Here is a 22,798-nt window from a genome sequence, read left to right as displayed (position 1 = left end):
GTGTCTGGTTTGCATCTGCATCTGGCAGGGGTCACTCCCCATGCCCGCCCTCCTCCTCCTCCTCCTCTTCCTCCTCCTCCTCCTTCAGGTCCTCCAGAATGAGGTTGTCCAGGTCTTCCAGGAGGCCCCCCTGGCTCAGGCAGGTGGCCACAGTGGAGCCACTGCTGATGTGGAGGTTGCTGGGGTGCAGGACTTTGGGCAGGTGGTTCTGCTTTCGGCTCTTGGGGTGTGCACAGGACGTCCCAGGCACGTGGGGCTCTGGGGAGGGAGAGGTTCTGAGCCCCCTCCTGGGGCTGGAGGCCACGGGGTGCTCTGGGGGAGGGGAGGGGCTGAGGCCACAGGCTCTAGGGCAGAGGTGGAAGTCACAGACGTTGAAGCCACAGGAGACCCAGGGTCATGGGCATCACCTGAGACTACAGAGGACAAAACAGGAGCCAAGAACACAGAGGGACTACAGGGGCTGAGTCCACAGGACACCGGGATGTGGGTCATCAGGGTGAAACCACAAAGCCTTATGGGTGAAAACATGGAGGGTGGCTGATGCCATGGGAGGTGAGTGAGGAGGGACCCCCCTCCAGGCAAGGAGGTGGAGGACGGTGGAAGATGTGGAAGGAGGGGCCCATGGGGTAAGAGGTGAAATGGCCTCCAGAACTAGGACCTTAGGAGTTAGGTGGAAGAAGCAGGCAGACACCTTGGTGCTTAAAGCCCCAGAGACGGAAGTCCCAGGAGTCCACGCCACATAGATGGCCCGGAATAGGGGGAGGCCACCGGGACGCACCAGGCGCTCACCTCTCCGATTGTAGCAGTCCTCAGCGGAGCAGGAGTGGGTGTGGGTGCTGCGGCGATCCGGGTCGCGATCCCAGCGCGGAGGGAGGATCCGTGTCGGATACACAGGGAAGCCGCACCCGTAGCAGGGGGACCGGGACCCCATCTGTGCCCAGCCCCTGGGGGCGGGCAGGGCCGTGAGGGTCCAAAGGCCAGCCGGGCCAGGACGCCAGGACCGGGCCAGGGTAGGGAGGGGCGGGGCGGGGCTGGGGCGGGGCCGAGGGTGAGGGGGTGGGGTCAGCTCCCTCTCGGGGAAGTTGTGCCCTCACCGGAAGTTGTGCCGACATTTCGGGCAGTGGAATTCAGCCACGCCCCACATCTTGTCACTGGGCACCGGATCATAGCGCTTCCGGCATTTCCTGCATCTGGACACCTAGGGGTAGAGAAGAGCGGAGCAGATGGGCACTGATAGCCTGATGGTGTTCGCGGTGGGGTTTACACCATCGAAACTGGCAAACACTGTAAGTCTGGGGGCACTTCCGACAAGGGCTGGTTATTAGGCATTTACCAGAAGCACGCCACTGGTCAGGGGGTTCAGAAGCCAAATTTGGGGCTCAGGTTTGATTTCTGTGGTAGCGGTCAAACTGCGTAGTCAGAGTTCAGGGGTAAGTTGAGCTTCTCCAGTTGAATGTTAAGTTGGAAGTCCAACTCTGGGTCAGCATTGGGGCTGAGATTGGGGTTGATCTCTGAGGCTGCAGGTGTCTGGGGTTGGGTTCTCAGAGGCCGATGTTCTTGGGTAAGTTGGTTTGGACACTGGGAGTGGGGGTTGGGAGCAGAGCCAGGACAGAACCAAGGGCAGGGGTTGGGTCATCACCTCCTTCCGCTGAGGCACGCGACGCCACCAGACATGGTCACAGGAGGAGCAGGCAAACTGCCGGTCCACGGCAGGGATGAGGTCTTCCTGGGCACGCTGGAACATGCGTAGGTTGTCTTCTGTCAGCGGCAGGAGGGATGTCGCCACCGCCTGCAGAATGGGGTGGGTGGGGCCAAGAGGATGGTCAGTCCTCTTCTCTTCCAGCCCCTAAAGTGTCCCTCCTCCTCACGTATGGACACCCCCAGGGGTGTGCTCACCGCTCTACCTCCCTGTCCCACACCCTGGACTCACCTGGATGTCTCGGTCCTGCTTCATGTCCTCTGGGGGGTCCTGGGCAGAAACACCAGGGGCAGAAACTGGGGAGGTGGCTCATGCCTCTTTTCTGGGGGCAGGGCTTCTGGAGGGGGAGGCAGGGTTCTGGCCCCATATGAGTAAGGTGTCCCCAACTCAAGAGGAGTTAATTGAGCAGCCTCCACTTCCTGAGGGCAAGGGTGTGTGATCTCAGTTGTCCTTATAGCAACCCTGAGAGGTGGGCACACCTGTGATCCCCATTGCTCAGATGGGGAAACTGAGGCCCAGAGCCCTGAGAGGGCTTGCCTGAGATTACCCTGAGTGAGTGTGGGACAACAGGCCTGGGCCCTGTGCTCCCTTCATGCTGGCACACACTTGCTGGCATTGTGACAGGTCGCCTCTTTGAGGCTATGCTGCTTTAGGCTAAGTGCTTGAGCTCTGGATTCAGAGACCCACAGGTTGGAATCCTGGCCTCATCACTTCCAGCTGTAGGGTCATGGCCAAGCCACTCTCCCTAATGAAGGACATCTAGGAGTCCAGGTTCTGACTCTAGGTGACCTGGGTTCAAATCCCAGTTGCCACCTGCATTCAGCATGAACCTGGTGAGTGACTTCATCACCCTGTGTCTCAGTTTCCTCATCTGTCAAGTGGATATGATAAATAATAGGACTTGTCTTACAGGACCTGTGGCAATAAGTCAACAGGTAGAATTCCTGGAGTCCTACTGCAGGGAAAGTGCTCAATCAATGACACTCTTTGCTAGTTTTATTATACTCATTATATGTATAACTGTAAATATATAAATGTTAAAGTATAAAACATACTTTATTATACTCTTTAACAACTCTGTGCTGGGCGCTTTCAGACAGGCGAGCCAGTGCACCAGTTACCAAGGCCATCTAAGGGGCAAAGTGGCCGTACAAAGCCTTTCATTCATTCATTGTTTTATTCATTCATTCACATGGGCTTCCCTGCCCCTCTTTCCTCCCCCATCTCCCGCTCGTCCCAGCCTGTCTGCAAGTACCTCTGCTCAGGTCACCCTCTCTTCCAGGAAGATCTCCAACCCCTCCCCTTCCCAGGGATCACTCCTCCCTAGGCTTGAAGAATGTGGTACCACCTCCTCCAGGAAGCCTTCCCTGACCTCTTTGGCTCCTCTGTAATGATGATAATCCTGATTCTTTTCACTGCCTAGTTTCTTGTCTCTCTCTTCTATTTCATACAATCAGCATGTAATGAGCTCCTATGGTTTGCAGCCTTCTTGGTCAGATCCATGACTGAGGTGAGTAAGTGAATGAGGCTAGACCATGAGTTGTGGATGGACAGTGCATAGAAGGAGCTCTGCCATGGATGAGCCTGACCCTTCCATTCTTCCTCCCCTTACCACGTGTTTTGAGGGGAGGGGGGCAGTTTACCTGGGTATCCAGATCATTACTCAGTTCCTGTCCATCCTTCTGCTTTACCCCTGGTGGGGAGAGTAAGTGTAAGTGAAGGCCCCTTGAAAGGTTTTGTGGGAATTTCAGGGCCCCCAGAACCCCGATCCAGACCGCCCCCCAAAGAGATGATCTCATCGCCTCTTCCAGCCCCCAGCACAGACCACACCCCCTCCCTGCCCCCCAGCTTAACTCTCACCAGGCAGGACCCCCACCTGCTCACCATACACGATGGAGCGCCCCACTCCAGTGTGGTCGCTGCCAAATTTCCTCATCAGAGTCCCCGCCTTCTTGGAGGATACCTTTCCATGAAACTTCTCCCGGAGGCGCCGGACGCTTTTCTCCAGCTGGGGTGGGGACAGATGGGAGAAGGAGAGCGCAGTTGCCCTTCCTCCATCCCTAGGCTTCCTTTTTTCACGGCCTGAACTTGACCCTGGGTTTTGGCCTCCGTACCCCCCCCCCTCCATCCCTCTACTGCATTTCCTGGAAAAAGCCAAAGTCCCCATAGGGCACTGGGGGAGGGAGCGGACTAGGGCGAGCGTCCCAGGCTAAGGGATGAGGCCAGCCAGATGACCCCTGGCCTCTGACCCTTGACCCAGCAGCCCCCGCTTTTCCTCGAGGAGGCCGCATTTTGCTCCGGGGCATGTGGCGGTCACTCTCCTTTCCGAGGTGGACGAGTGCCAGCCTTGGGGGGAAGGTCTGGGCTTGGATGGAGTCCCCAGCAACTGCGAAGCCCGCTCCGTGCCCCTAGCTCCTCCTCAGCATCTCTCGGGGGCCCCCGGCCCAGTTGTAGCCATCTCCTACCTCCACACCTTCTTGAGACATGGTGGCGGCGTAGGTCCCCGCGAGGGTCCGCACTGCGCGCTCAGCGGCCCCCTACCTGGGCGCGCCCGTCGGTCCGGCCGCGCAGGGCAGGGGGCGGGGCCTCCAGGCCGGCTCCGCCCTTCCTTTCCTGCGCTCCGTTTCGCTTTCGTTTGGGACCGGGGGGGTGGACGGGGAGCGCTAGCTCCGCCCTGGCTCCGCCTCTGCTCTTGCGCCCCAAACCCAGGCGGGCGCCCCGGATCTGCACCCTGCGGCGGAGCGCGCAGAACTCGGGCGGGGGAAGCGGCGCGGCCTCTGCAGTCGGTCACATGTCCCCACGCTGCGCGGGGTCCGCGTCTTCACGTCCCTCGTGGGGGCGGGGCCGCATCTGAAGGCCGCGGCGAGTCTCCGTGCCCCCGCCTGTTCGCGCTCCCCTGTTCACCGCTCGGTCCCCTCCCTCCCCCGGGAATCAGGCGCTAATGAGGATCTGGACCCCTGTCTAGCTTTGAGTGTCTTACCCGGCTATGTCGCCTCTCTGAACCTCAGTTTACTTCTCTGTAAAATGGGGATGATGATAGTGGCTACATCCTGGGGGCGGGTTTGTGTACGCGCGCGCGCTCCTATCTGTGCGCGCGCGCGCGCACGTGCCAGGATTCGGGATCCCCAGGTCGAATATTTCGTAGCGCCTGGCATGCTGTAGACGTTCAACTAGTCACTGGGCCACCTACTATGTGCAAGATATTAAGAAGCAGGCAGTTGTGGTGGGGAGAAGGTGCTTGTTAAAAATACGGATTCCTGGTCCTTCGCAGTCTTGCAGAATCGGTCTGTCTAGGGGTTCCAGGGAATTTGCGCTGAAAAACGGAAGATTGAGAACCCCGAGGGATCAGGACAATTTTAGCCCAGCATGGGGGGTGGGCGAGGGGGCTGGAGGAGCCCTGCCTAGCGGCATCAGAAATGGTTTCTTAAAAAAAAAAAAAAAAGAAATGGCTTCTTGGAGGAGTCCGGAAGAGCGAGGTCTCAGCAGTCAGAAGATCGGAGTGCGGGATGGAACAGCTTTGGGTGCAGAGAGCCCCGAAAAAAGTGACTAGCGCTTTAAGCCAGGGCTTCTCAACCTCAACACTATTGACACTTGGGGCTGGGTGATCCTGGGGGCCTGGTCTGTGCATTGTAGGATATTTAGCAGCAGCCGTGGCTTCAACCCACTGGATGCCCGTGGCACCCTTGCCCCAGTCGTGGTAACTGAAAATGTCTCCAGACGTTGCCAAATGTTCTCTGGGGGTGGCAAAATTGTTAGGATAAATGACACCCCTCAAATTGTTTAACGTGCACCTCCATCAGTAAAAATGTGGAAGCTCAATTCCCCGAAGATTGTTTGTTTATGAATTATATACAGATAGTTATGCTCAGATTCTGTGGTGGTGGTTTAGTCTCTGTGTCCAACGCTTGCGACCCCATGGACCGCCAGGTTCCTCTGTCCATGAGATTTTCCAGGCAAGAATACTGGAATGGGTTGCCATTTCCTTCTCCATGGGACCTTTCCGACCCAGGAATCGAACCCGGGTCTCCTGCATTGCAGGCAGATTCTTTCCCAACTGAGCTACAAGGGAAGCCCAACTGAGCTACTAGAGAATGATCAGATTCTGTAGATCATTTTATAATAATGTATTTATTACATAATGATATTCCTTGGCCTTCCCAGGTGGCGCTAGTGGTAAAGAATCCATGCTAGTAGTAAAGAATCTGCCTGCCAATGCAGGAGACTCCAGAGATGGGGGTTCAATTCCTGGGTGGGGAAGATCCCCAATGATTAAAAATATAGATGTTCTAATGTTTTCTGCTCGAACTCCAAAGTTTTGTTTGTGGGGTCTAGGCACTCCTCCCTGGAGCCTACTCTTTTAGCAAATGTAAACAGTTCATGGTTCTTTGTGGCTGAGTGGTGGAGTTTCAGGTAGGAATGGGGGACTGTAGGTGTCACAGAGCAGTGGTCCCCAACCTCTGGGATCTGATGCCTGATGATTTGAGGTGGAGCTGATGCAATAATAATAGAAATAAATTGCACACTAAATGTAATGCACTTGAATCATCCTGAAAACCATCCCCCCACCCTCCACCCCATCTGTGGAAAAATTGTCTTCCAGGAAAATGGTCTCTGGTGCAGAAGAGGTTGAGGACTGCTGAGAGGACCTGGGATTTTATCCCAGGGAAGTGGGGAGGCATGGAGGGGCTCTCTTGCTATAGTTCCCAACTACTGCTTACCCAGTGGAAGGGGAGGTCACAGCTATGTCCCATCTCTGGTCATGGTGAGCACAGAACAGGCAGGAAACAGGTGGGAATCTGATCCAGCCCCAACACAACTCAAGTCTGTTTGATTCTCATCCTAATGATCACCATAGTGAGAGCTTGCTCTGTGCCAGGCACTGTTCCATCCACCATGGACACAGCATCGCAGGAAACAAAGACCCCTGCCCTGCAGAGCTAGCATTCTAGTGGGGGAGATAGAAGAAACAAATATGTGATGGGTATGCAGCTTCACTGGTGGCTCAGACAGTAAAGAATCTGCCCGCAATGCGGGAGACCTGGGTTCCATCCCTGGGTCAGGAAGATCCCCTGGAGAAGGGAATGGCTACCCATGCCAGTATTCTTGCCTGGAGAATCCCATGGACAGAGGAGCCTGGTGGGCTACAGTTCATGGAGTTGCAGTTGGACACAACTGAGTGACTAACACTCTTACTACTTTCAGGAGATAATACATGCCAGGATGAAAAATAAACTGCCACAGGGGGATGGGTAAAGAGAGTTTAGGGAAGGCTGTGCGAAGTCACATCTGAGTAGAGACCTGAAGGATATAGAGGAAGAGGGTTCCAGGAAGAATGGGAACTGGGGACTCTTGTTATCAGGTGTGGTAGTTCTCTGTTGCTATGAAACAAATTATCTCCCCAAATGTAATGGCTTAAGGGCTTCCCAGGTGGTGCTAGTGGTAAAAGAACCCGCCTGCCAATGCAGGAGACGTGGGTTCGATCCCAGGGGTTAGGAAGATCCCCTAGAAGAGGGCATGGCAAACCCACTCCAGTATTCTTGTCTGGAGAATCCTCATGGACAGAGGAGTCTAGCGGGTTACAGTCCACGGGGTGACAGAGTTGGACACAACTGAAGTGACTTCGCACACACACACGTAGTGACTTAAAACAAGAAACACTTATTAGCTCACGCAATGTTTGTGGGTCAGGAATCCAGGGACGGCTTTAGTAGGCTTTCTGGCTCAGGGTCTCCATAAGGTTGTAGTCGACATGTTGACTGGGGCTGCATTCCTCTGAAGGCTTGGCTGGGGCTGAAGGATCTCGCTTCCGAGGAAGCTCACTCACACAGGACCGGCAGGTGAGTGCTGGTTGTTGGCCGGATGCCTCAGTTCCTCCCTACCTAGGTTGACTTGAGCTTGATACGCACAACCTGGCAGCTGGCCTCTCCAGGGCAGGCAACCCAAGAGAAGCAAAGCCAGGCGGCAGTTGTATCATTTCATGACCTAGCATTGAAAGTCCCAGAGCATCACTTCAGCCGCCACATCCAGTGTGATAAAATTGAGTTGCTAGATCCAGCCAGTGTTTAGGAAGAGGAGGATAAAGACCCTGCCCTCTCTCCCCTCCTCCCTCCCCATCTCCTACTGGAGTCTCTCGCTTCTGGCGCCAGAAGGCAAGGAAGGGAAGGGAGCGGGTCAGGCAGTCAGCCTGTCAGGGCACAGAGCAGGAGGAGAGGGTGAGAGTCAATCTGGAAGGACAGAGATACAGCCTGTGACTATTGAATTTTGGCACTTGTAGATGAACAGAGAGCTTCCCTGGTGGCTTGGCAGTTTCCACCTGCCAATGCAGGAGATGCAGTTTGATCCCTGAGCTGAGAAGATGCCCTGGAGAAGGAAATGGCACCCTACTCCAATATTCATGCCTGGGAAATCCCATGGACAGAGGAGCCTAGCGGGCCACTGTCCATGGGGTCACAAAAGTCTCTGATGCGACTTAGCGACTAAACATGATGAACAGAAAAACAAAGATTCCTAGCGATCACATGGAGGCGCTGCCTACCTCAAAGTTTAGTTTGAACTTTGTAACCATCTTGGTCTGTCTGGACAGATATAGATAGCTTTGTTGTCCCATGATGTGAACACGAATGCATTTTATTCTTTGCCTTTATGGAAAGGTGTGAAAAGGGGGGGAAATGGATGTGGTGATAACAGTGATAAAAAGTGTAACCTCTGACATTTTAGTAATTGAATCAAAGATGGAGCCCATTTGACCCATCCATTCATTAATTGGACAGACATGGATCAAACACCTATCTGGCAGGCATGGTGCTGGGCACCATTTCTGCTCTTCTGGAGTCATGGTCTTAATCTGAAAGAGAAACAAGAAGCAGATGATAGCACAAGTAATTAGTTAATTATATTTATGGTATGTGCCAAAAAGAGAAATTGAGAGATTCATGCGAAAGGATAACAGATGGGAACCAGACGTGGGTAGGGCAGTCAGGGAGAGCTTCATGGATGAGGTGTCTCTCGAACTGAAGTTTTTATTTTTTTTTGCCGCATTTTGTGGCTTGCCGGATCTTAGTTCCTTTACAGGGATGGAACCTGGGGCCATGACAGTGAAAGCTATGAGTCCTAACCACTGGAGGCAAGGGAAGCCCCACTGAACTGAAGTCTTGACACTTTCTGAAACACTGTGTTAAGTGTTTTGAACTATGTATCTCATTGGATCCAGACAGAAATCATATAAAGGGGGTAATATTACTACAAAGGGGAAAATAAGAACCTCCCAGGGATGGGGGTCTCTCCAAAGGATGAATAGGCACTACCTAGGAGAAAGGGAAAAGGAGTATGTCAAGGTTGTATATTGTCGCCCTGCTTATTTAACTTATATACAGAGTACATCATGAGAAATGCTGGGCTGGAAGAAGCACAAACTGGAATCAGGATTGCCGGGAGAAATATCGATAACCTCAGATATGCAGATGACACCACCCTTATGGCAGAAAGTGAAGAGGAACTAAAAAGCCTCTTGATGAAAGTGAAAGAGGAGAGTGGAAAATTTGGCTTAAAGCTTAACATTCAGAAAACTAAGATCACGGCATCAGGTCCCACCACTTCATGGCAAATAGATGGGGAGACAGTGGAAACAGTGTCAGCCTTTATTTTTTTGGGCTCCAAAATCACTGCAGATGGTGACTGCAGCCATGAAATTAAAAGACACTTACTCCTTGGAAGGAAAGTTATGACCAACCTAGATAGCATATTAAAAAGCAGAGACATTACTTTGCCAACAAAGGTCCATCTGGTCAAGGCTGTGGTTTTTCCAGTGGTCATGTATGGATGTGAGAGATGGACTATGAAGAAAGCTGAGCGCCGAAAAATTGATGCTTTTGAACTGTGGTGTTGGAGAAGACTCTTGAGAGTCCCTTGGACTGCAAGGAGATCCAACCAGTCCATCCCAAAGGAGATCAGTCCTGGGTGTTCCTTGGAAGGACTGATGCTGAAGCTGAAACTCCAATACTTTGGCCACCTCATGCGAAGAGTTTACTCATTGGAAAAGACCCTGATGCTGGGAGGGATTGGGGGCGGGAGGAGAAGGGGACGACAGAGGATGAGATGGCTGGATGGCATCACCGACTCGATGGGCATGAGTTTGAGTAAACTCCGGGAGTTGGTGATGGACAGGGAGGCCTGGCGTGCTGCGATTCATAGGGTCGCAAAGAGTCAGACACAAATGAGCAAGTGAACTGAACTGAACTGAGGAGAAGGCAATGGCAACCCACTCCAGTACTCTTGCCTGGAAAATCCCATGGACATAGGAGCCTGGTAGGTTGCAGTCCATGGGGTCGCGAAGAGCCGGACACAACTGAATGACTTCACTTTCACTTTTCACTTTCCTGCATTGGAGAAGGAAATGGCAACCCACTCCAGTGTTCTTGCCTGGAGAATCCCAGGGACGGGGGAGCCTGGTGGGCAGCTGTCTATGGGGTCTCACAGAGTCGGACATGATTGAAACGACTTAGCAGCAGCAGCAGCAGCAGGGAAAAAATGGAAACAGTGACAAACTTTATTTCTTGGGCTCCAAAATCACTGCAGATGGTGACTGCAGCCTTGAAATTAAAAGACGCTTGCTCTTTGGAAGAAAAGCTGTGAGAAAGCAGAGATATCACTTTGCAGACAAAGGTCTGTCCAGTCAAAGCTACGGTTTTTCCAGTAGTCATGTATGGATGTGAGAGCTGGACAATAAAGAAAGCTGAGTGCTAAAGAACTGATGCTTTCAAACTGTAGTGCTGGAGAAGACTCTTGACAGTCCCTCGGGCAACAAGGAGATCAAATCAGTCAATCCTAAAGGAAATCAACCCTGGATACTCGCTGGAAGGACTGATGCTGAAGCTGAAGCTTCAATACTTTGGCCACCTGATGTGAAAAGCCAACTCACTGGAAATGACCCTGATGTTGGGGAAGATTGAGGGCAAGAGGAGAAGGGGGCAACAGGAGATGAGATGGTTGGACGGCATCACTGACTCAATGGACAGGAGTTTGAGCAAACTGTGGGAGATGGTGAAGAACAGGGAGGCCTGGGGTGCTGCTGTCCATGGGGTCACAAGGAGTCAGACACGACTGAGCAACTGAATAACAACAAGATGATGAGGTAGGTAGAGAGAGCAGCATGTGCAAAGGTCCTGAGGTGGGAGGGGGCTGGGTATATTGCAGGACTCTGTAGGCCACCTTGGCTGGGGTTTAGTGAGCAGGGTGGAGAGTGAACGGAGGGGAAGCTCATGCCCAAATCTTGACCTTCAACTGGGCCTTCAGAGGCATATGCTGGGTGAAAGTATGTTTAGTTGGGGAGGAAATGGACATGATTGGAGGATGTGTGTGCTTTTCACAACCTAGTCAATTTCTCCCTCAGCTTAATTAATTAGACCACGATGAGCAGCATGCAGCATCTTAGTTCCCTAACCAGGGGTTGAACCTGTGCCCCCTGCAGTGGAAGCACAGAGTCTTAACTACTGGACCGCTGGTTAAATCCCTCCCTCAGTTTAACCAAATGAAGAAATTTGGGAATGCCCAGAACTGAAGATGTTGGGGTATGGGAAATCTCCATATTGTTGGTCGGAAAGGGTGTCCCTTGGTAGAACTGTTGGAGAGAGCAACTCTGCAACACCTACTAAAGCATGTTTTTTTTTTTTTTTTTTTAATAACAAAGTGTTTTTATTAATTAACTGTCAAGCATGCCTCTCCAAACTTTCCCACCACATTTTATGGCTATATACTCTTTAACCAAGGCTTCCCAGGTGGCATAGTGGTAAAGAATCTGCCTGCAATTCAGGGAACTCAGGTTCGATCCCTGGGCCAGGAAGATCCCCTGGAGACTGAAATGGCTACCCACGCCAGTATTCTTACCTGGGAAATCTCATGGACAGAGGAGCCTGGCAGGCTATAGTCCATGGGGTCACAAAGAATCGGTCATGACTTAGTGGCTAAACAACAACAAACTCTTTAACTGACTCTTCATATGACACTGATTTGTATTATTTTCTTCAGATTGACTACAAAGATAATTTATTTTTTCTCTAGCATGGTTGATCAGTATTTGTTTTTTATCATTTATGGCTCAGAAAAAGATTTCATCCACATAGTTCATTATGTGTGTGTGTGTGTGTGTGTATGTATGAAATTTCAGAATATTGTGTGTTATTTTAATTGTCTTTTTCAACCTCTGTATTCTGATGCTTTGACAGCTGGGGCCTCGCTGACACTCCCTTGGCACACACACCCCATCTGTGTGCATTTCTGCATGTGGATCCCCCACACCACCTTTACTCTCAACATGAATTATTTCTCAGAGTATCAAATTTTTTTTTTATTCGCAACAAGCATCCATCACTTTTGTAATGAGAATCAAGAAAATACACAATAAGACAAATCCAATTACTTTTTAAAATAACATGTACGAGACCCTGGGAATCTGTCTTTGACAATGACACCTAAGAGGTGAGAAGTAATTTGGAATGTCATAATTTGTGTAGTCCTTTGTAAATGGAGTGCCCTTGACAGCACAGCAATCTATTGTTCTAGTTGTGCAGAATCGGCTACAAACACATTTTCAAGAATGTGTTATGTGCAAAGTTGGGTGGCCCAAATGAATTCAGTGAATAGAGAAATCACAGTGGCAGAAATAGCCTGCGTGTACCCAGGGGTCAGCGGCGTGCCGGACTCTGTGGAGTGTCCTCCAGGCTTTAGGCTAGCAAGTGACCCCTCAACCTTCTGGCTTAGGTATAATGATGAAGAATATGAAATTTCAGAGGAATTAAGCAAATCATGCAGTGACCTGGCTTGTAAGTGGCATGGTCAGGACTTGAACCCAGGACAGCTGAGCGCATTGCTCCTTCCAGATGGAATTGAGGATGAGTATAGAGGCCGAGGGGGTACACCTTGGAACCAGACAGTCTGGGTTTGAGTCCATTGCTAGCTCTCTGAGCAGTTTCTTCTGCTAAACTTTGGAGCCTAAATTTCCACATCTATGAAATGGGAATAGAGTTCTTGTAAAGATTCCATGAGTTAATATAAACCATTAAGGACTGGGCTGTCTGATAGGGTAGCCGCTGGTCACAGGTAGCACTTGAGCCCTCGGAATATGGTAGCTCCTTATTCAGATGTGTTGTCAGTGTCAAATGCACGTTGGATTTTGAAGATTTATGTGAAATAACACATTTTAAACTTTTTGTACTGATTACATTTTGAAATGATAATATTTTAGATATATTGGGCTAAATACAATTGTTATAATTAATTTCACTAGTTTTGTTTTGTCTTTTTAATGTGATGACTAGAATATTTAAAATTATATGTATGGGGACTTCTCTGGTGGTCCAGCAGTTAAGAATCCGCCTGCCAATGCAGGGGACACAGATTCGATCCCTGCTCAGGGAAGATCCCACATGTGGAGGGGCAACTAAGCCTGCGTGCCACAACTACTGAAGCCCGCAGCCTAGAGCCCGTACTCTGTGATAAGAGAGGCCACTCCAATGAGAAGCCTGTGCAATGCAACGAAGAGTAGCCCCCCTCTCGCCACAATTAGAGAAAGCCTGTGAACAGCAATGAAGACCCAGTGCAGCCAAAAACTTTTAAAAATCTTACAAAAAATTAAATGTGACTTTCCTTATATTCTTATGGGATTGTGTTGATTTAGAGGCTACAAAGCATAGTAATCCTTCAAGGACCATGTAGCTATTTTTATGATCATACTACCTTGGTTTATGGGCTTCCCAGGTGGTTCAGCGGTAAAGAATGCACCTGCCAATGCAGGAGGCACAGCTTTGATCCCTGGGTCAGGAAGATCCCCTAGAATCCACGGGATTCTCCAGGCAACCCACTCCAGTATTCTTCCCTGGAGAATCCCATGGACAGAGGAGCCTGGCGGGCTATAGTCCGTGGGGTCACAAAGAGTCGGACAGAACTGAGCAACTGAGTATGCAAGCACCTTGGTTTCTGTCGCTTTTCCTGAAGGTGTGAACTGTGGGAAAACAGTTCCGTGCTCCAGCCCTGGGCCTGTAGCCTTGTCTCTGCTTCTGGCAGCTGAAGCATTCACAGTTAATCATTGATCCCACATTCCGGAAAGCTCACAGGAAAAGTTTCAGGAAAGTGCGTGAGGTAACTCAGCTCTGGGAGCTCGGGTGGCCAGATGACTTCATCTCTTTCTATGTCACAGTTTGAAATTTCCAATCTGTGGAAATCCCCCTTGAGAAAAATAAGACTCTGCCCCCCCTTTTTTCCCCTGATTGCAAGAATTATGTGTTTGTTCTTAAAAAGAAAAAACAGATAAACATTAAGAAATGTTTGATTTAGGAAGAGGAGGTCTTTTTTTTTTTTTTTTTTTAAGAGGAGGTCTTTATATACATAGGAAATCAAAACCTTAAGTTATAGTTTTGCCTGTGGTCATCAGAGTGTCCATAAACAGCAGGAAAGAGAACATGGGGCATGCATGCAAACCATGGACAGTTCTAGTTCCTTTGTGGAGGGAACAGGGGGGCCTCACATTTTTTTCTCTTTATATCTGCCTTTTGGGGAATATTTTTTTTGCTAGAAGATCTTCATGTGTGATTAAAAATAACAAGAGGAAGAAGAAGAAGAATATAAGAAGGGGTAACTCCTTCTTGCAATAACTCCTCATTGCCCTGGTCCCAGGATAAGTCCCATTAAATTAAAAATAAAAATAATTACTTATTTGGCCATGCCGGTTGCTAGTTGCAGCATTCGGTATCTAATTCCCTGACCAGGGATCAAACCTGGGCCCTCTGAATTGGGAGTGTGGAGTCTTAGCCATTGGACCATCAGGGAAGTCTCACCTGGGCGGGGGTGGCGGGGGGAGGTTGGGCAGGGATTGCTGTGATCTGATTTTCTTTGACTGTGTGAATTCCAGCAGTTTTACTCCCTCCCCAAGGCCTCTTATCTGACTCACTGATAATAAGGCCGATGAAGGTTTATTGAATACTTAGAACTGAATACTTAGAACGCTGGACACTCACAGTAACTCTCTGATGGGAATAAGGTTAGAGATGAGGAAACCAAGGCACAAAGAGGTGAATAACTAGGTTAAGGCCGCACACAGCCATGAAGAGGTGAGGCAGTTAGAATTCAGGTGGCTGCAGCCATGCTATCCTGCGGGCCCACAACCCCAGCCTCCTCTTCAGCTTTCTTGCCATCAACTCAGTTTCTGCCCATCAGTCAACTGGGCCATTCCACCTCAGAGCTGGTCAAGTCCTCTTCCTGCTCAAACACCTTCCATGGCTCCCCACCACCCTTCGTAATGACCAAGCCCTTTAGCGTGGTGTTCAGAACACCATCTTTCTTTTTCTCCCTCACTTTCAGCCCCTCCTTGGCACTCTGAGTTCAAGCCATTCTGGATGACTTGCAATCCCTCCAGAACTCCTTGGGAGTGGGGGGGGGGGGGTCCCTTGACCCCATGGGCTACTCCCTTGGCTTGCCAGTCCCCTACTCCCATTCCAGCCCACAATGATGAAACTCAGTCATCCTACCCTGCCCCTTTTCTCAATTCTCCAGTTTCCTAGGATTCCTGGTCAAAGCTTCCATCAAGACCAAGTGCAGAGTGTATACTAAATTCATTCGTTCATTCAACAGTCATTTCCTGAGCACCTTCTGTATACCATCCCCTGCTACTGGAACTGGGAATTCCACAGTGAACCAGACAGACATATGGTCTCAATGAGCTGATATTGTGGGGCAAGAGAAATACCTGATTAGCTAACCATCAAATCAATAAATGTCACATACTATGTATTTTAACTGTTATTGAGAGTGATGGGAGGAGGCCTATTTTACTTATTAAAATATATTTATTTGTTTATTTTTGGCTGCATCAGGTCTTAATTATGGCACAGGGGGTCTCTTGTGGCTTGTGGGCTTAGTTGCTCTGCAGCATGTGGGATCACTGGTGGCCCAGATAGTAAGAAATCTGCCTGCAATGCAAGAGACCTAAGTTCGATCCCTGGGTCAGGAAGATGGAAGGCAACCCACTGCAGTATCCCTGGGTCAGGAAGAGGAAATGGCAACCCACTGCAGTATCCTTGCCTGGAGAATTTCATGGACAAAGGAGCCTGGCGGACTACAGTCCATGGGGTCACAAAGAGTCAGGCACAGCTTAGAGACTAACACTCTCACTCTCTCTCCTGTGGGATCTTAGTTCCCTGACCAGGGATTGAACTTATATCTCCTGCATTGGAAGGCAGATTCTTAACCATTGGACCACCAGGGAAGTCTTAAGAGAGGAGGTCTATTTTAGATGTTATTAAAGCATATATCTTTGAGGAAGTGATATTAAAACAGAGTCCAGAGATTTTCCTGGTGGTCCAGTGGTTAAGAATCTGCCTGTCAATGCAGGGGACACAGGTTCACTCCCTGGTCCGGAAAGATCCCAAATGCTGCGGAGCAACTAAGCCCATGCGTCACAACTATTGAAGCCCACAAGCCCATGCTCTGCAACAAGAGAAGCCACAGCAATGAGTAGCCCCTGCTGTCTACAACTAGAGAAAGTCTGCATGAAGCAACGAAGACCCAGCACGGCCATAAATTAACTAATTAAATTAAACAACCAAAGCGAACAACTTCCTCCCCCAGATTGCAAATAAGGTAAGTGTTCAACCTGTAAAGAAATCTGGAGGAAGGGTGTCCCTGACAGAGGGGACAGGGCCCTGTGCAAAGGCCCTGTGGTGGGAATCAACTTGGGTGTTGGAAAGGCACAAAGAAGGCCAGTGTGACTGGAATGGAATAGGAGTGACAAAGAGGAGGCAGGTCCATGTCAGAGCAGGTTCTGCAGGGTCCCTGCTTAATTCTCCAGGTTAGGAACACATCTCTGGAGTTTGGGTACAGCATTCTATGCTCTTTATTTGAGGTTAAGCCCCGGGGCTCAGGCGCGCTTGAAGACACCCTCCTGCGAGCAGCAGAAGCCCTTAGGGTCTCAGGACTCGCAGCCATGGGTGTGCATATAGTCTGAAAACCCTGCCAATTGGTCCAGCAATTCCTTCTTGCCCGCTGTCCCATTCGCTGGCCAGTGCATGAGAAACGTCTCCTTGCCCAGGACATGGATGTATCTGTGGATGAGAGGTGGTAAGGACAGTGAGGAGAGCCTGCTGCTTTGAAAGTGTGGAGACCTTTCTGACTTGCCCCTCTGCCCTGCTCGATGGAGCCCCAGAACCACAACCTATAATGTCCTCCACAAGGCCGTCTTGCCACCACCCCCCCCCCAATACTACTGGGGCTTAAAAAGGTCTCCCTTTTCCCTGACTCTTTCCTGCCCCCTGTTGGAAAACCACCATCGATATCTACTGCATCCCCTAATGAACAGTGTCCCCACTGTTCACAGCACACAGCCTACACCTTCATTCAGGGCAGCCCTGAAGCCCAAGACTGCTGTTGACAGGTGCAGTAGAAATTTTGACACCAAGGACTGGCCTGGGGTAGGGAAAGGGGCCCAGGCCTGAGTCCCCAGGGTAGCAGGAGCCCCCCCAGCCACGCACTCAGATTTGACTCTCCACAGGTCTGAAATCTGGCCCATTATGAGGTACGTCTCGTGTTCCTGCAGCCCCAGCGAGTCTTGGCAGGTGGTGTGAGTGACGAATTTCTTCACGGTGAGGGGTCTGGCAGAGTCTGTGCCTGGAGGAGAGGAGACCCGGTGTGTGTTCACTTGCATGGGTCTGGCCTGCCCCCATTTTGGGGCCCCCGGGGTGGGCCCCCACACCGTCTCCTCTGCGACCTCGGACATACCACTCTTGATGATGGCTTGGAGCTTCATGTTGTAGTAGATGTAGGGGTTGGAGTCGGAGGTCTCCACGGACTCCAGACTGGTCTTGTACACTGGGGAAGGGGGCCAGGGGTGTGTCGTGTTGGCGTCGTCTGAAGGTGTCCTGCCCCCCCTCCCCTCCGCCCCCGCCAAGCCCCACACTCACCGAAGTCCACTCCAGCCTCACAGGCTGCTGTCTGGAGCTCCTCCTGACTCAGGTAGCTACTGTCCTTCTTGGGGGATGGGCACTGCTCTGGAAGGTTGGGGGAGGGGAGGATGGGCTGGCTGCGCGCGGGGTGGGACCTCCCTCCACTCTGACCCCCATCCGGCCCCAGGCTCGACCCCCGGGGGCGGGGCGTGTCTGGCCTTTCTGGTCTGTAGCGTGCTCTGTCCTCCTCTGTCTATCTGTCTTTCTCTCTCTCTCTCTCTCTCCCTCTCGCTGTCTAAGCTCAACCCAGAAGGCACCCAGGAGGTGATAAAAAGCTCTTGAATCCCTAGCCTGGCAACCCCAGCCCTCCGTCTCCATGGCCTCACCCTCCGCGCATCTGCACACGTCTTTGTCGCAGATCTTCCGCAGGGAAGCGTGCTCTGTGGGCAGGTTGTAGAAGGAGGTGCACCTTCGGGCTGCGAGACGGGGCGAGTAACCCGGGTTGGCTTGGGCCTCTGCTCCTGGAGGGCTGGGCGCCGGTCTGGCCCCGCCCCCAGAAGGCCCCGCCCCACCGGCCCTGACCAACATTTGAACATTCTTCACGCTTCAGCCGTGTCCGACTTTTTGCGACCCCTTGGACTGCAGCCCACAAGTCTCCTCTGACCATGGGATTCTCCAGGTGAGAATACTGGGGTGGGTTGGGAATCTTCCCGACCCAGGGATCGAACCCGCATCTCTTAATGTCTCCTGAAGCGTCAGGAGGGTTCTTTACCACTAGCGGCCACCTGGGTGCCCAGCCACCCCCCTAACAGGTCTCTGCTCTTTGAAGACCCTGCCTGCTTTTTGCCCCCGTGACCCAGCAGGCCACGCCCAGTCCCTTCTCAGCTCGGCCACACTCCCTTCCGGGCAACCTACCACCCCACCTCCCCGCCACTTTAACCACCAAGGAAGGACATGCCCCTCAGCACCACGCGCCTTAAGTCCCTTCCCGCACCCTTCTGGCCAGCCCTCCCAGAGCCAAAGAAGACCCTCTCTGCCGCGCCCCATTTCGTTTTTGGGCTCCGCGCGCCTCTCCCTTCTGTTTTGTCTTCTGGCCCCATCCTTCTCAGGCCTTGCACGCCCTGAGGGTCCCCTCCATTCCCAGGCCCCTGCTCACAAGGCTCGTAGTAGTCGTAGACTGTGACCTGGGCAGCCTGCAGGAACTCGGCCTTCAGCATCCTGTGGACCCGGAAGCCCAGCACCGTGTCTTCTTTGTGGGAGAGCTGGAGGAGGGGCGTACTGTCTGAGGCGCAGGGCCACTGAGCATGGGGCTACCGACTACAGGGCCTTGGTCATGGCCACTGACCACGTGGTCTTGAATCCTGAAGAGCCGACCTTGGAGGACATGACTCTCCAGCGTCACTGACCAGGGTGCTGACCGTGGTTTCTCGGCCTACCCTGCTGCCCGCACGCCCCTGGCAGAGGACGCCTGGCTTGCCTTACCTTCTCCAGGTAGAGGACAACGGTGCTGTCGCTGGAGTTCATCTTGGTCTCGTACTGAAAGGCATACCTCTCCACCTCGCTTGTGAGCTGGGACAGAAGGTGAGACCTGCCGGTTGGCAGAGATCCACAGAGGCACCCAGCCCTGAGAGCTCCACTCTTAGAGCTCCCAACCTTTGTCCAGTCAGCTCCAGTGTTGGGGAAACTGAGGCACAATCAGGGCAAAGGTTTAGCTAAAGTCAGCCATGGCCACTGACCTTGGGGCACGGACCGTGCGGGCATTAACCTGGGGGCCTTGACCCACAGACAGGCGCTCTGCACTCACTTGGGGGGTGTGGGAGGTTTCCAGGGCATCCCCGCCCTGCTCATTACCTGTTTGAGGTCATCCTGGTTGGGGTAGAAGCCAGTGAGCAGGGAGACCTCCATGATGGTCATTGTGGCGTCTTGACGACCCTGGAACCTGGGGATTTCACAGCGCGAGTCTGTCCCCACTGTCCCCTTGCCCCTCCCCCACACTCCCACTGTTGTCACCTCTAGCCTGGACAAGGGCTGTAGCCTCCTCCTGTGACTCCCTGCCATTCTTCTGCCCCCAAATACAGCTTTAACAAACAGAAATCTGATACATCGCCTCCTGGTTTACCCTCCTGTCTTTACAAAACGCCTGGTCTCATCCTTCCAGTTCACTTCCTCCCACTCCAGCCTCCAATTGATTGCTCTGAAGTGTTGGTCTCTCTCCTGCCACTGGACCTTGGCACATGCTGCTCTCTCAGCCTAGAATTCTCCTTCCTCCCTCTTTGCCCTGAAAAACCCTTTCATCTTTGCAGCCTCACCTGATGCCTCCCTTCACCAACCGCCTCCCCCCACCCAGAAGCCTTCCTCCGCCCTCACAATCGATCATTCTCTAATTTGCCGTCCTGTGGCTCTGCGGACCTCTCCTTCACCACATTGAATCACAGCGGTCATTTTGCATTGATTCTGGGTGATTATTCAGTTATTGTTTGTCTCTCCTGAGAGGCTGTGGGCTTCACCAGGCAAGGAGGAGCTGTCTTGCTCACAACTGTCTCCGTAGCTCCTAGAACAGAGCCTGACACCCAGGAGGCACTCACTACATGTTTTGCTATCTAGACCTGGGCAAGGGTATGTGGGAGACATAGCCAGACTGGAGTGGGAGCTGGAATGTCTGGAGAAGATGAAGACAGGGGAGAGCCGCCAGGCTTGCCGCAGGCTCTGGGCATCTGGGTCACGGTGCGTGTCCACCATTCAGGAGCCTGCCCTTCTGGGACATGGCAGGATGGAGGACAGGACTGGGGCAGTGGGATGGTAGACGAGCAGGGGAGGGCAGGATGAGAGGTAGCGATGATGGAGCAGGCATGGAGTGGTGGGTTTGGCTGGTTTCCAGCCTCCACTCAGTACACAGGGAGAGCTGCTAAGGGCCTCTGGACCCCAGGAGGTGCATCCTTCCTCCTGCCTAGGTGAAGATCCTGTTTCCTGACCTTGTTTCCATCCGGAGCCGAAAGGTTGCTTCCCCCTTTTTATTCTCTGCAGAAAGAAAGCAGGGATTTAGAGGCTGGGTAACACAGTCTCTGGAGCTGGCTTCCTGGGTTCGAATCCTGGCTCTGCTGTGTGGCTTTGAGCAAGTTGTTTAACCTCTCTGTGCCTCGGTTTCTTTTTTTTTTTGGGGGGGGACAGCTTGGGGAGTTTATTTGGCTTCATTGGATCCTGAGGCCATGGCCCCAGCCCTGGCTGGGGCAGCAGGAAGGCACCCAGAGAGCCCCGGCCCCAGATGACCCCCAGGGCAGGGGGGCCCAGGCACTAAGGCCGGGCCTGCTCCCCTATGCCTCGGTTTCTTAATCTGGGAAAGGGGATCGTGATATTCCCAGCCAAGTTGGCTAATTTTAAGTGAGTAAATACAAGTGAAGCATTTAATATAGTGCTGGATCAGGGCTTTCTAACGGTCAGTTAGAAAGTACTATTAAGAAACGTGACCCCAACCAAAGTCCTGGTCTCTTTTATTTTCGTGTATTTATTTGTTGACTGCTCAGTGTGTGGGATCTTAGTCCCCTGACCAGGGATTGAACAAGTGCTCTGTGCATTTGGGCATGGAATCTTAACTACTGGACCACCAGGAAAGTCCCCTCTTGGTCACTTTTAGTCCCCAAAAGTCTTGGGACTGGTGAGGCTTGTTTCCCCCCCTACTCTGACAGTGAGTTCCCAGTGGCAGAGCCTTGGCTCTTCCTTCTTGGTACTCAGGACTGGAAATTCTAGAGTCCATTTCTTCCTTTTTAAAAAAATTTATTTTTTGGCCACACCATGTGACATGTGGGATCTTAGTTCCCTGACCAGGGATTGAACCCACACCCTCTGCATTGAAAGTGCAGAGTCTTAACCACTGGACCACCAGGCAAGTCCATTTCTGATCATCTCCAACACCCCTTCCCTGGTCCAGCCCATCATCTCCTGCAGGAACAGCGCAGTTGCTGCCTCCTTGTCCTCCCAGCTCCCACCTGTGCCCTCTATAGTCTGTTTCCCCCAGAGGGAACCTGTGCAAGCCTGTGCTATATCATGTCCCTCCTCTGTCCAGAACCCCCTCTGGCTCCTACTTCCCTCCAAGCCAAACCCAAAGTCCTCACCATGGTCCGCAAGTCCCCGCCTCATCAGCTCTCCAGCTCTTCCTCCTAAAACTACCCCTTCCTTCTCTGGGGGCTTCTCTGGTGGTTCAGACAGTTAAGAATCTGCCTGTAATGGAAGAGAGCTGGGGTTGATCCCTGGGTCAGGAAGATCCCCTGGAGAAGGGAATGGCTACCCACTCCAGTGTTCTTGCCTGGAGAATTCCATGGACAGAGGAGCCTGGCGGCTACAGTCCACGGGGTCGCAAAGAGTAGGACATGACTGAGCAACTTTCACCTCTGCTCCTCTGCAGCCACACTGGCCTCCCTGCTGTTACTCAAGCCAGGTGACCTCATTCTTGCCTCAGGGCCTTTGCACCTGCTGTTTTGCCTGCCTGGAGTGCCCTTCCCGCAGATCCTCCACAGCTCACTCTCTCACTTCTTCCATATCTCAGTAGAAAGCAGGCTGGGGAGAGCTTCCCCTGGACCTCCTTCAAGTCTGTAGCACCTCTTCCTACTTTATTTTATGTGGTACTTAGTCATCACCTGCTACTATGCTACATATTACATTTTACAATGCAGGTTAACTTATGTTATAAATAAATAACAATAAACATATGCCATACTGCTTTTATCATATTGCTTGTGTCCCTCTACTAAAGTGTGATTTCCCAGAGAAGGGCTGTTTTTCTTGTTCATGCCTATGTTCCCAGGACCAAGAAACTGAGTGAAGCACATGGTAAATGCTCACAAATTCTTTGTTTGAATGGCTGAATGAAGCAATAGATGTGATTACTGAATGGCAGCTAAAATAAAATAATAAAAAAGAAGAGTTAGGGACTTCCCTGGTGATGACAGTGGTAATAATTTGCCTGCCAATGCAGGGGACATGAGTTCGATCGCTGGTCTGGGAAGATTCCACATGTTGCAGAGCAACTAAACCCATGACCTGCAACTACTGAAGTCTGAGCTGAGAGCCTGTGCTCTGCAACAAGAGAAGCCACTGCAATGAGAAGCCCGGGCACCGCAACCTGCTTGCTGCAAATAGAGCAAGCCTGTAGCACAGCAATGAAGACCCAGCACAACCA

At 51.8% G+C, this 22,798-nt stretch overlaps 2 protein-coding genes across 2 annotated transcripts in view; both read right to left on the bottom strand.

Moving 5' to 3' along the window:
- Positions 1-16: 16 nt before the first annotated feature.
- Positions 17-4,315, bottom strand: SHFL (shiftless antiviral inhibitor of ribosomal frameshifting). Its single transcript, XM_061150264.1, has 8 exons — positions 4,165-4,315; positions 3,584-3,707; positions 3,343-3,392; positions 1,931-1,969; positions 1,640-1,789; positions 1,095-1,198; positions 790-944; positions 17-258 (listed from the first exon to the last, which is right to left on the bottom strand). Exons 1-8 carry the CDS (start codon positions 4,183-4,185, stop codon positions 32-34), a joined length of 870 nt encoding a protein of 289 aa, XP_061006247.1. The 5' UTR covers positions 4,186-4,315; the 3' UTR covers positions 17-31.
- A 12,340-nt stretch (positions 4,316-16,655) lies between these two features.
- The window catches only part of LOC133062769 (complement C3-like), a 29,082-nt gene continuing 22,939 nt past the window's right edge, over positions 16,656-22,798 (bottom strand). The window contains exons 31-39 of the mRNA XM_061152158.1: positions 20,598-20,643; positions 19,477-19,564; positions 19,108-19,194; positions 18,782-18,887; positions 18,012-18,101; positions 17,644-17,730; positions 17,462-17,551; positions 17,215-17,350; positions 16,656-16,788 (exon numbers count right to left, since the gene is read on the bottom strand). Of these exons, the coding sequence (XP_061008141.1) occupies positions 16,656-16,788; positions 17,215-17,350; positions 17,462-17,551; positions 17,644-17,730; positions 18,012-18,101; positions 18,782-18,887; positions 19,108-19,194; positions 19,477-19,564; positions 20,598-20,643 (863 nt within the window). The remainder of the gene's footprint in view (positions 16,789-17,214; positions 17,351-17,461; positions 17,552-17,643; positions 17,731-18,011; positions 18,102-18,781; positions 18,888-19,107; positions 19,195-19,476; positions 19,565-20,597; positions 20,644-22,798) is intronic.

Source organism: Dama dama, chromosome 9 (assembly GCF_033118175.1).
Source record: "Dama dama isolate Ldn47 chromosome 9, ASM3311817v1, whole genome shotgun sequence".
In the NCBI taxonomy this organism is placed as follows: domain Eukaryota; kingdom Metazoa; phylum Chordata; class Mammalia; order Artiodactyla; family Cervidae; genus Dama; species Dama dama.
The sequence above is the reverse complement of the archived record's forward strand: the minus strand, read 5'-3'. Positions and strand labels throughout refer to the sequence as shown.